The sequence below is a fragment of the Sprattus sprattus genome (genome assembly GCF_963457725.1).
Source record: "Sprattus sprattus genome assembly, chromosome: 1".
In the NCBI taxonomy this organism is placed as follows: Eukaryota; Metazoa; Chordata; class Actinopteri; order Clupeiformes; family Clupeidae; genus Sprattus; species Sprattus sprattus.
This window is the reverse complement of record NC_137920.1, coordinates 35,098,576-35,110,200: the sequence shown is the minus strand read 5'-3', so window position 1 is coordinate 35,110,200 and position 11,625 is coordinate 35,098,576. Positions and strand designations below refer to the sequence as shown.

Sequence of the window (11,625 nt, the reverse complement as noted above, 5' to 3'; positions counted from 1 at the left end):
TACCACACACACACACACACACACACACACACACACACACACACACACACACACACACACACACACACACACACCTCTCTCCCTTCAACTCCCAACCCGGCCCTGGTCTTTCACCAGCATCCACATGTTTCCTATTACGCTCATATGAATGGATCTCGCCATACAGTCATTCAGGATTGCAAGGACAGTGAGAGAGGGGGGCCCGCAATCATACTGGATTATCCCCCACTTCCACTTTCTAAATCACACAGGCAGGAGATTGTCTGTACTGATTAGATTTATTTTCTCTGGCGACACATAGGTCTGCAGATGAGGTGCACCAACAGACAGTGGGGATGTTTTGGAGAGGAGGCTGCTTTCGCTCCCTGGCTTATTCCAGTAATGCTGAGTTCTTGAGGGCTGTGAAGCTCACCATACTGATGAGGAGTGGTGGGATGAGTAGGAGAGCAGTCAACTGTTACCAGGTCGGATTTATGTGTGTCTTGAGCAGACTTGGGGTGGGATCATATATTAATCGTTATTCCTGAAATGTTGCACCTAATTTATGAGGCTACGTCTGTGCTCTGGCTGGATGATGCTGAGCGTTGGTGTTGAGTGTGATTCAGAGTGTCTGTGTGACCTCAAACTGTGGGTTCCCCCCCGTAACATTGGAGCCAACACCCCAATGTGGTAGTTCAGATCCCCCGGTGTTGTGGACTTGTGCTGACCCTGAATAAATTGCAGTGTAAAACCTCAGGTATTAAAAAGTTGGAACTCATTGGTAGCTTACAATTTATATGATGGTTTCTGTCTTGAGGTTAAAAGCTTTTGGCTGCCAAATGGAGATTTTCGATGGAAATGTCCGGGTGACAACTCAGATTGAATTTTACAGCTAACCTGGTGTTGTTAATTATTAGGAAACCACAATTGCACTTTGTGTCAGAATGGACCATTTAAAGAAGCCCCTGGACATACATTTAACAATATGTGAGACCTCTAGAACTCTGAGGACAACCATGAACAAAGAAAATAAAGAGGCAAAATCATAATTTTTTTATATGTGAATTTATGAGTTTATTGAAAAAAAGAGTGATTTCAAACTGTACGAAAATGCCTTTCTGGTAACATGTGAAAGTACAGAATCTGGAAACGATAATAAAAAATACATGTACAGTATACAGTAAGCTGCCACAAAGGGAAGAACAAATTCTTCACATTGTTTGGGGAGAATAGCACCTGAATGCATATGACAACAAGCAAACACCCAATACATGTTTAGTCCAAGATGACGTTCTGCTTTATTAAATTCTTCTACACAACTAGTGGAATGTACTGTGTGCTTTGATCTACTTAGTTAACAATTAACTTTGTCAAAACATTTAGAGTCTGCAAATTCTTCCATCAATTAACAGTCAAATACTCTTTTCCATGATGTACTTATGAGGGACAAGGCAGGAAGGCACTTAAAACTGTGTTTCCATTCTTGCATTTTAACTGCCAACTTGATTGGTCAAGCCACCTCAGAACCTCACATTTTCCTGGATACTACACTAAATACAAAATGGCAGCCAGGCTATTAGATGCCTCAGGTTCTGTGAATTATTTTCTTTTCTTAGAGTCCGCAGTGAAAAATTTGACTTCACATTACATTAACACAGCCTCCTCAACCCTCACCCAACTCCCCCTCTTTATACGAACGAGTATGCGGAGTGAGGTCTACACCTTTGGTGCTCTGGGTTTGCCGTCTCCATGAGGCCGGTTGTTTTAATGGGACTTCGGTTTTTACAATGAAGCATAACACAAAAGCCGAAACACACGCACACAGCAACTGAGAAGTACAATAGACACACACATCAGTCAAGTGCTTATTGGAGTGGCTTGATTGGAAGCAGATGTAGAGCGTATGTCTTAAACAGTATTATTCCCTGATTTTGCTCGGAGGTATTGTATCCACACATAATATTTTTACTTTGCAAATCCAAAGGGAGAGGGAGGAGGGGGGTGTGTGGAGGTGGGGGAGCACTGTAGCTGTGTTTTGTGACATGGCCAGGGCTTCGATGGAATTATCATTTAATTCAGGCCATTATAACTATGACCTGTTTGCCCAGAATTCATACAGCATGTCTGCTTTGTGTTTTCAGGTCGTTAGCCCCCTTCCGAGTCTAATAAGGGGTCGCTGGTTGAAGTGAAGTTTCTCTCTTGTGAGAGAAACCAATCAAACCAGTAAAGCCTGGCAACCAACTTTTATGTTTCTACAGTTTCTAGATTCCATGTTAAGGTCTGGTATGGAGGATAGTACAGAGAAAAGGCTGTTTTCCAATACTAACCTGAATCTGGGTGTATAATTTTGTATTTTGAGACAATATAATATTTTGCTAAAAGTAACTGTCAAAGAGAAATAGCTCAGTGTAATTTTATAATACTGTGGTATGAAAACGTCTAATATGCCTTCATAGTGTGCTGTCATTTCTTTAAAAGTTCTCATTCATATATATACAACAAAAGAAAAATATATAAAAATAATTAGATTATTGACACTTAAACGGCTCAAGATGAAGAGAACGCAACAAGGACATCAAGACCACAATTCCTAAACACGAATTTAAACGCTGCCCCACATTTTTAAATTAAAACAGTCCTATTGCATTACACTGACAAGTGTAAGCTTGCTGCGGAAGTACCTCGACAGCTTACGTACTTTCTCCGCTATTGAGAAGCCTTGTTTTTGAGCACTAACATTCATCTGACGTTTTCATATCAACTGCCTATCCTCGCCTCATCACAATCACAGTTTGACAGTCGGTGGGTCTCTTTAACATGTCGGTGTAACCTTATCTTGTAGAAACACAGAGGCTTGAGGCGTGAATTATACGGGGAGGATCGTCTCTGACTGCAGAAGGACATCCATTTTATTCAGCACGCGCCTTTTCAACGGCATTGTTGCTGGCCTACGCTTTTAGGACCAAGTTTCTGCTCAAATATAATTGATTTCCCAAGTAGCAAACACACGCCAGTTGGCTAGTGGTCTGCGGAAGGGCTTTTGGTGTGGTCAAAATGTACCCGATGTCATAAATTACGTTCTATTGTAACAGTAATAACTTGGCACACCATGAAATCACATTAATCTACCCTGTTGTAATATTGATCATATCAACTTGCCAAAACGACAAATCAGAGCTGGAAAGTCCTCCCTATTACACGAAGCGGAAACAACTCGTGCCAAACCACTACATCCTGGCCACCAGCTCCGTCTCGCCATCAGTCTTGAGCAGTTTAAGCCTATACGACAGGTAACGTCTAATCTCCTGCAACACTCCACGAGTCGACAATGGCTTCTTAACTTTACTGTGATTGACATTTAAATTGTAATATACTTGTCTCTTCTGCACGCAGGCACACATGTATTCACTCACACACACACACACACACACACACACACACACACACACACACACACACACATACTTATACTTCTCTTAAAACATTCAAACGCCCACATTCACTCAGATATAACATCAGATTTTAAACATGTGTGATTACTCTCCATTGCTAACATACACGAAGAGAGAGACAGGGGTGACTTGCTTGAAGAGTGAATCTGGCGAGAGTGAAGTGCTGTTTGTGCAAGAGATCCAGAGAGAAGGAGAGGAGTGAGTTCCATTTTCCTTAGAAGGTCCGGCAGCAGAATCTTTAATTTGAACGTTTTCTTGACTTCTTAATCCTGAAACAGAACAGATAGGAAGATATGAATAAATAAATCAACACCATTAAAGCCGAAAGCAGCCATGTACAACTGGAATACATCATTATATTACCGGAAACTGAAGATCTATTACGTATTACTGAGTCACAAATAGCCTGATAAAATTTGAAGTGGAGTTTTAAAATACAATTTGATGTCATGGTGCATTCATTCCGAAAAAATGCCTTCACATCAGAAAGTGTTGACAAATTAAATTAAACCAATGTTATCTCGTATATTTATTATGGCATGTTTCAGAGGCATGTTAGTTATATTCTTGCATGCTCTCTTACATCCCATTCTAGTCGCAACATGAATTGTTAATTGTTCAACCCTCCCTCACATGTTACTTGCTGTGGCCATACACCACATGGGTGGCGAAAAGGGAGCGTCTTGTTTATTTCCACATACTAGGTCTGGTGTGTATATTTTTTCTCCACTACTTTGTGTGGCAGCAGACGCATGGCAGATACAGATAATGATGAACAGACCCAACATGAATTTTTACAAGCAGTATTTACACTTTAACAGCCCCCACTTACTTAAGCTGCTTACCCAGGCACTCAAAGCGACGTGTTTATGACTTACAGTCTGCTGTCCAGTAAAGAAGCACCCCGGTGCAGTGCTGTTTAACCACAACTTTATGGCCAATCTAAATAATCTTCTAAAACCAGGATTTTAAGAGTAAATGAATTCCTCGGAATAAAATTCCCAGAAATGACCCGGTCTCACCCCACTTTCACTTCATATTCTGTCCTGCTCTTTTGTCTGATACAGTTTGAAAGCCTCGAAAAGAAAAGCCTAATCAATCCATACCAGCGATGAAGTCAGCTATTCAAAATTGAATTTCTGCCTCACTGAAACAATCAAAATCCTTACATTATCCATCACGCTGTGACTCAAACAAGGTGATTAACATGCTTCTGCAAAATTGTTCGTCTGAGTGCGAAACACGATTTGAGATCGGTGTTTCTCTGTCACGGCAGATTGTATGGAATCCAGCACGCAGCATTTGCTCTGGTTCGGCTGTTTATATAAGCAAACACTACCGCACCGGGTCCAGTCCCAACTGAATAAGCTAGCAATGAACTGTACTGAACAGGGGACAGCAAAACGGTCGTTTTAATTAAAGAAAACAAACGGAATATAATACAAACTATGGAATTCTCAGAGATACAGTGTACACTGCACATTTGATGAAGAGATAAACGGATATTGTTTTGACTCAGTTCCAACGCATATCATAGCAGTTTTTTTCTGTAGAGGGGATGTTTTTTGCTTTTTGAGAAGAGAAACAAGGAACTTGAAATACCAATGCAAATCATTATAGCCTGTTTTAATGTGTCCAAAATAGCAATGTTCTACCTTGCAAATTAAATTGAATCTCATACCTACTTGTCAACTGACAAACCACAAACTGAGATTTGTTTAATAGAAAAGAATCTCTGAATTATTCACATGAAAACAGGGGCATATTTCATTCCTTGTTTCTCTGTTACCTGTCTCTTTTCTTACTTGTTGAAATGGGGAAGGATTTTTCTCTTTTCTCCTTACTTGTTAATGGCATTCCTCAGATACTGCTGGAGCCATTTGGTCTTGGGGTTGATGCAGACCTCACGGTCGCTGTTCTTGAGCTTGGCACTAAGGACGAAAGAGAGAGACAGTGAGTGATTGAGGGAAAGATGAAGATACAGAGATTGAGAACATTCATATGATTCTTTGGACAATGAGGGAGCGTTTTTTCCCCCCATATCCCCACCACTCTGACATGGTCTTATCAGATGATATGCATTGTTCCAGCCTGGTGTTCATTTCATGTTGCGTAATGCCATGTCCACACTGTATCCAAAGCCTGCATTTCCAAAGATATTTTAATTTGATTTATATTAAGGAAGCTCGGTTGGAGGGAAATCCATACTATATATTTCGTCACATTCCTCTTAAAAGCTCTCATGACTTCATTTAGTCATGTCTGTTTCTGTAAATGATCAAGGAAATCATTGACAAAGTAGTGAATTCATATTAAAACTCAGAGCTCCATGTGTGGAAGATAGAGTATGACCTTCTCCTTGTTCTGTTGTTAGATGTGGGATGCTGGGGTAATGTCTTTCAGGTTGCTGTGCGGAAGAGAGGCATGTTTCTCTAGCTGCATAACAACAAAACTAATCAGCTCCATAACTCATGGAGCATTAGCCCTCATCAGAGTTTGGCCTGAGGATCGCCTCGCCTGGCAGCCGCCCACCTGACCTGCTAGTCACCTGTGGGCATGGGCCAAACACAAAGCAGTCTATGCCTCTTCTAACCTGCTGGTCACCTGTAAGCTTGGGCCAACACAAAGTAGTCTATGCCTCTTATAACCTGCTAGTGACCTGTAAGCATTGGCCAAACACAAATCAGTCTATGCCTCTTCTAACCTGCTGGTCACCTGTAAGCTTGGGCCAACACAAAGTAGTCTATGCCTCTTATAACCTGCTAGTGACCTGTAAGCATTGGCCAAACACAAAACATGTCTATGTCTATGCCTCTTCTAACCTCGCACCAAACGGGGCCCTGTTTTTAGCATAAGGGACTCACAGGGGGTTGGCTGCCACCCCAGGAGTGTAAAATGAAACACATCCATTTCTCTCCAGAGGCAAATGACATGTTCCCTACTCCTCCCTCTTCTTCTTTTATTCGGTCGGAGCCTTCCATCAACCAAATGGTCTTGAGATGAAAGGGCTTAGCCAAGGGGGCAATCAGACCCTATCCAGCAAAATCAGCCCATAAATCTCTAAGTTAAATAAGAATCGTAAGCGGATCTTTTGTTTGCATGTGTTTTTTTTTCTCTTTGCTTATTTTCTTTGTTGGGTAGCAAGGGGATGCTCTCTATTTTTTCAGCTTATTTGAACAGCTAATCTGATTGGGGATTTGGAGTATTTTTCTCCTCCCCGGCTAAGTTAATGTTTTTGTTTTGATGTATTCACAACCCCGACCCAAACCCCCTATCTCTACTCCGTCTCTCCGACACCCCTTTCTCCCGTTCCATCCATCTCGCCCCCCAAACATCAGTGTAATTGGTTTGGCTGGTGTGGTGGTGGAGGCCTGGGTGGCAGCCAGCAGGTAGTAATTAGTTCACGGGTTAATGCAAACGGAGAGACAGCGCCTTTCAACAGGAAAGGGGTCAGTTTGTTTGGGTGGTGGAGGTGACGGAGTAGGGTGTGGGAATGGGAATGGGGGAGAGGGGGGTGGTGGAGGACGGGGGGTTTAGTGTTGCTGCTGGCCATCTTTCATCCGACCCGAGGAGAGATATCACAGTTGGGGTGAGAGAGGGCGGCTGGGGGTCCTGGGTTCCTGCTGTTCCTGGAGGGCTTCTCTCTCTCTCTCTTTTTTTTCAAAGCCGAGAGGGAATTTGGCCCGTCTTGCCAACTTGGCAGCGGCTGACCTTGTGTCTTGCTGTAACCCCCGGCAAGGGTTTGGGTTTATAATTGGCTTCTTGACCCCCCCTGACCCCTCTTTCTCTGACTTTCACAGCTCTGTTTCAGAACCGTGCCCAAATGGCCCATCTAATACCTTCCAGACGGCCAGGGCCGGGCCACATGTGGTTTGATAAGATGAGGAAAGGTGGAAAGGACCCCTGAAATCTACAGGTAATGGCTCTGACCTCTGGGCAATTAAGAGTTTCCTACACAAAACAAAACAAGTCCTTTCTTTCTTTTCTCCTCCAGCTCTCTTTCTTTTCTCCTCAAGTTCTCTCTTTCTTTTTAGCCCTCTGTATTTTCCCATGCCTTTCTTTTCTTTCCTCCCCTCTTTCTCTATTTATATCCAATCTTCCTCCCCCTAATCAGTTCTTGTTTTTGCACAGGTTTCCATTTTGTTTGTTTGCTTGAGTGCAATCCATCACATCCATCTGCTCGGCCAAGAGCCTCAGACACACGGCATCGGCCCTCCTCAGCCCCTTATCCGACCAATCCCTTCCCTCCACCCGAGCAAACAGGTACAAGGCCTCCAACACTTCAGCCCTCCAGACACATTTAATCTCACCCATATCAGCTGCCCTCAGGGAGGTTCACAACGCAATCTTAACACACACATCCCTGTGACATAGAGATCTAATCCTGGCTTAATGAGGAGTGATGGTGAGGCAAGATGTGCAGGGGAGTAGTGGGGTGTAAGGGGGTGCAGGTATGGAAAGGGTGTCTCCGCACTCACATGACTTGGAAGGGGCAGTTGGGCGTGTGGAGGAACTTGATCTCGCGGATGCTGCGCTGGGGCACAGTGTTCAGCGTGGAACGGCACCAGCAGCGCTCCACCAGACTGATGGGCTTGGCTGAGAGAGAGAAAAGAGAGGGAGAAGGGGGGAGAGAGAGGGAGAGAGAGGAAGAGGGAGATGGAATAGAAGAGAGAGAGAGAGTAGGATAGAGAGGGAGATGGGAGTTAGTGTGATACCAAGGGAAAGATTATATTAGAGAGGGGTAGAGAGGGTGGGGAATAGAGGGAGTGAGAGAAGGGATGATTAGAAGCAGGAGGAGTGAAGGAGGCCGAGGGTGAAAGGGTGAGAAGGAGAGATTGAGACAGAGGAGGGAAAATAACAAAAAATGTAAATATGATATGCAGTGGAAAAAAAACATGTCAAAAGTAATTTTCTGATGCACTGTATACAACAAATGCATTATGAGCAGCACATTATATAAGTTATACATTATAAGTGTATACTGTATAACTTAATCAATTTGGCAAGAAATAATAACAGAAAACCTTAACATATAATAACATTTGCACAATTCAGATGATAGATTAAATATGCAGTGAGAGAGTTGACTGGAAAGTTTAGTTAATTTTGTTGCATTGGGAAAACTTAGTTCATTTTGTTGCATTTCTCATGAAACACAGAGAGATCATTAAAACGAGATTAGCCTGACACTGTGTCCAGTCTTCCCCCCTCACATCCCGCTTACACTGCCTTTTTCACTCCCAACGTCATTCTCAAAGCAACCTTTCTTTCCTGAAGGACACTCAGAGTAAGCTGCATCAGGCTTTTTCTATCTCGCTCCCTTCCTCCCTAAAAAGTATTCTCTCAAGTTGCAAACTTGGACTGACGCTTTGCTTGAAGCGGCAGAAGCACATTCTTTTGTTAGAAAGCGTACGTTGTCCTGGTACCTCCACTGACACCTTCATTTAACATGAAGCATTTAGTGGTGTGTCAGTGATCAACCACATTTGCCCAATTAGTTTTTCGTCTAACAATCAATTTTTGATTAACAGGGCACACAAGCAAATGGCAGTCAGAAACCCCAGCTCCTGTGTAAATGCCCAATTGAAACATCATCTGCTACACACTACAGTAACACAAAAGTGGTTTCAATCACACACAATCTAAACAGTCTCTTGTCTATAAAGAGATAATCCTATCCACAGCCAGTTAGAGGCTTGTTAGAATTATCGAAGTGCTTAAGGAAGTGCATCTCTGGGATCTTAATCAGCTGTTTTATCACATAATCTGCCACCATTAACATGTAAAAGCCCAGATGAGCTGGGCTCCAGGAGAGGAGCCTGCCAAAAGTGCACATCGCGCCTCTTTTGTCTCTCCCCAACCAATTAGAAGCTAATTGAAAGAGAGTGAGACCCGAGAGGTAATGGCCACACATTAAAGGGACAATGGGGAACACTTGGGCGACTGAAACAACACAAGCTTTCGCATAACACAACAAAGTCTTTTGGCTCGCCGCGACACCTCCCCGTAGGCTTAAGGCTTAAGAGTTGGTGGAATTGGTTAGCCAAATGTCAAACTGGCGAGCATGTGGTGACACGTCCAGTGGATTTTATTCATCAGTAAAAAAAATGATATGACATGATAAATGAAATGGTATGCTCACAACTTTAAATCCAAGAAGCAGATATAAATGTTTTATAATTGCATGGAGACCTGTTCTGTTATTAATGCTTTCTGTTATTAAAAAGTTTTAAAGGGCTGAATGCAAGTGGTAAACCCAATTCAAATCTCTCATGTAATTAAATAGCATAAAGCACACACACATCTGTAGTTCTAGACTCACTATTATCACTGTCATCTAACAGTTTTTTAAAGACACTGAATGTGTGTATAGAGACACCATCACAGAACTACAGATAAAAACCAAGCCACAGCTTTCCACAACAGCCAATTATATATAAACAATAAACACCAACTAGACAAGCTTCACAAGATGCCATTAGTGCACAACATGGCTTTTCACACATCTGCAGCTGCACTGGAAGACAGCCATCACCATTTACATGTTTTACTAAATTTACAGAGAGAGCACAACCTGTGACCTAATACTTCCCAAAGCAAAGGAAAACCCACGGATGATTTCCTTTCAAATTCAATGTCACAGAGCAAGAGAGAGAGAGAGAGAGCCAGCCACATCCGCGGGGATGCACCAGACCTGATCACCCCCGCCACACTACATCAAAAGACTTTAAAAATCCCGAGAGGCAGACTTACCGGCAGAGGTTGATGTGTGCAGAGCTATGGTAAGCAGGGCGACCATTGCCAGAAGTTTGAGATCCATGATGAGCCAAGAGTGTGTGAGTGTGTGTGAGAGAGAGAGTGTATGTGCGCAGCGCGGCCGCGTATGCTCCTGTGTGTGTCCGAGCGAGAGAGAGAGGCTAGAAGGTTGTGTGTTGCTCGCGGATAGATTCCTGGGCACACTGAGGCGTGTTGGACCTCTGCAGAGTGTTAAATGCGTGGAGAGCTGCTGGCTGGGAGCGAGTAAAGGAGGAGGAGGAGGAAAGGGGAGGAGGGGAGAGAGGGGGAGGAGGGAGGGAGGGAGGACCCTGAGCAGCCAGAATGCACTTTCTCACTCTTCCACTCCCGCTTTCTCTCTCTCTCTTTTTCCCTCTTTCTCTCTTTCCCTTTCTCTCTTTTCCCCTTTGCCTCACTTTCTTTTTTTATCTCCCGCTCTTACGCTCTTTATTTCCCTCCCCATCTGTCTCTCTTTCCTTCTATACTTCTCTCCCGTTCTCCGCACAAACTCGCCTCACTCTCTCTTGTTTCTCCTCTCTGTTCGACTCTGTCTCTCTCTCACTCTGTCTGTCTCTGTCCATCCCTCAGCATTGTCCCTTTTCCTCTCTGCGTAACCTCATCTCTCCTCTGTCTCTCCTGTCCTCTGTCCCCCCTCTTGTCTTTTCACCGCAGCCCCACCAGACCATCACTCCTGCTGTTCGGCTCAATACTGTTGTGCTTCAGCCAAACGACTTGTTATTGTTTATCCGCTCTGTTGTGGTCTGTTGACTTTCAATTATCTGCCACTGCTTTCTATCTTCCTGTCCCCCCCCCCCTTCTCCCCCGGGTCTCCTCTCTTTCTCCCTCTCTTTCTCTCTCTCCCTCTCCCCCCTCTCTCTCTTTCTTCCTCTCTCGGCGCAAGAGCAGATGTACTCGTCTTTTCTTTCCCTCCATCCCCTGTCGCCTTCCCTCCCTCTCCCCGTGTTCCGATCTAATTGCCCATCACGGCACAAAAGCTTCAGATTCTTCCTGTCACGTAGCTAATGCACAGACCTCGTTCCCTGCAGAGAGTGCTGGCAGCGATGGAGAATGCTGTGTACTGTACAGCTGATGTACTCAAGGCAAACTTCATCTCATCTCCCTCCCACAAGCTATACATGTCTATAGATCTCTCTAATGAAATAAGCAACATTTCAAACAGGTGAGGGAATTGGACCGACCTATAGGGAGAAAGTCTTTGTTCTTTTCTCCGTGTTTTCCCAAACAATTAGCCGTCCTCTTTGACACCAGAACTTTTCCGTGAGTACGTCCAATTTAATCTGGCACAGAGATGGGATTGGTAAGGAGGGACCTTCTGAGACATTTAACAGAACACAGATGCTTGATTTTTTAGAGTTAAATTATGTTTTTTTTTTTTATCTCTCCAAGAACCAAACAGAGA

The 11,625-nt window shown here is 43.6% G+C and overlaps 1 protein-coding gene across 2 annotated transcripts; it reads right to left on the bottom strand.

The window, feature by feature from the left end:
* Positions 1-1,037: 1,037 nt before the first annotated feature.
* On the bottom strand, positions 1,038-10,656 carry LOC308361442 (stromal cell-derived factor 1-like). 2 transcript variants are annotated; one of them, XM_080833791.1, is made up of 4 exons: positions 10,185-10,656; positions 7,910-8,027; positions 5,237-5,362; positions 1,038-3,700 (listed from the first exon to the last, which is right to left on the bottom strand). In XM_080833791.1, the coding sequence occupies exons 1-3, from the start codon at positions 10,249-10,251 to the stop codon at positions 5,272-5,274; spliced, it is 276 nt and encodes a 91-aa protein (XP_080689917.1). In that variant the 5' UTR covers positions 10,252-10,656; the 3' UTR covers positions 1,038-3,700; positions 5,237-5,271. The 2 variants fall into 2 exon arrangements, with proteins under 2 accessions (XP_080689917.1, XP_080689916.1); XM_080833790.1 differs by having other exon boundaries at positions 5,276-5,362; positions 10,185-10,649.
* Between the last annotated feature and the right edge of the window lie 969 nt (positions 10,657-11,625).

Excerpts from the sequence above, each read along its gene's own strand:
- LOC308361442 (XM_080833790.1), bottom strand. The coding sequence starts at position 10,251 with ATGGATCTCAAACTTCTGGCAATGGTCGCCCTGCTTACCATAGCTCTG. Across the intron at positions 8,028-10,184 it reads GCACACATCAACCTCTGCCG|CCAAGCCCATCAGTCTGGTG; the intron begins GTAAGTCTGCCT and ends TCTCTCTCTCAG. Across the intron at positions 3,701-5,275 it reads CTGAGGAATGCCATTAACAA|GATTAAGAAGTCAAGAAAAC; the intron begins GTAAGGAGAAAA and ends GTTCTGTTTCAG.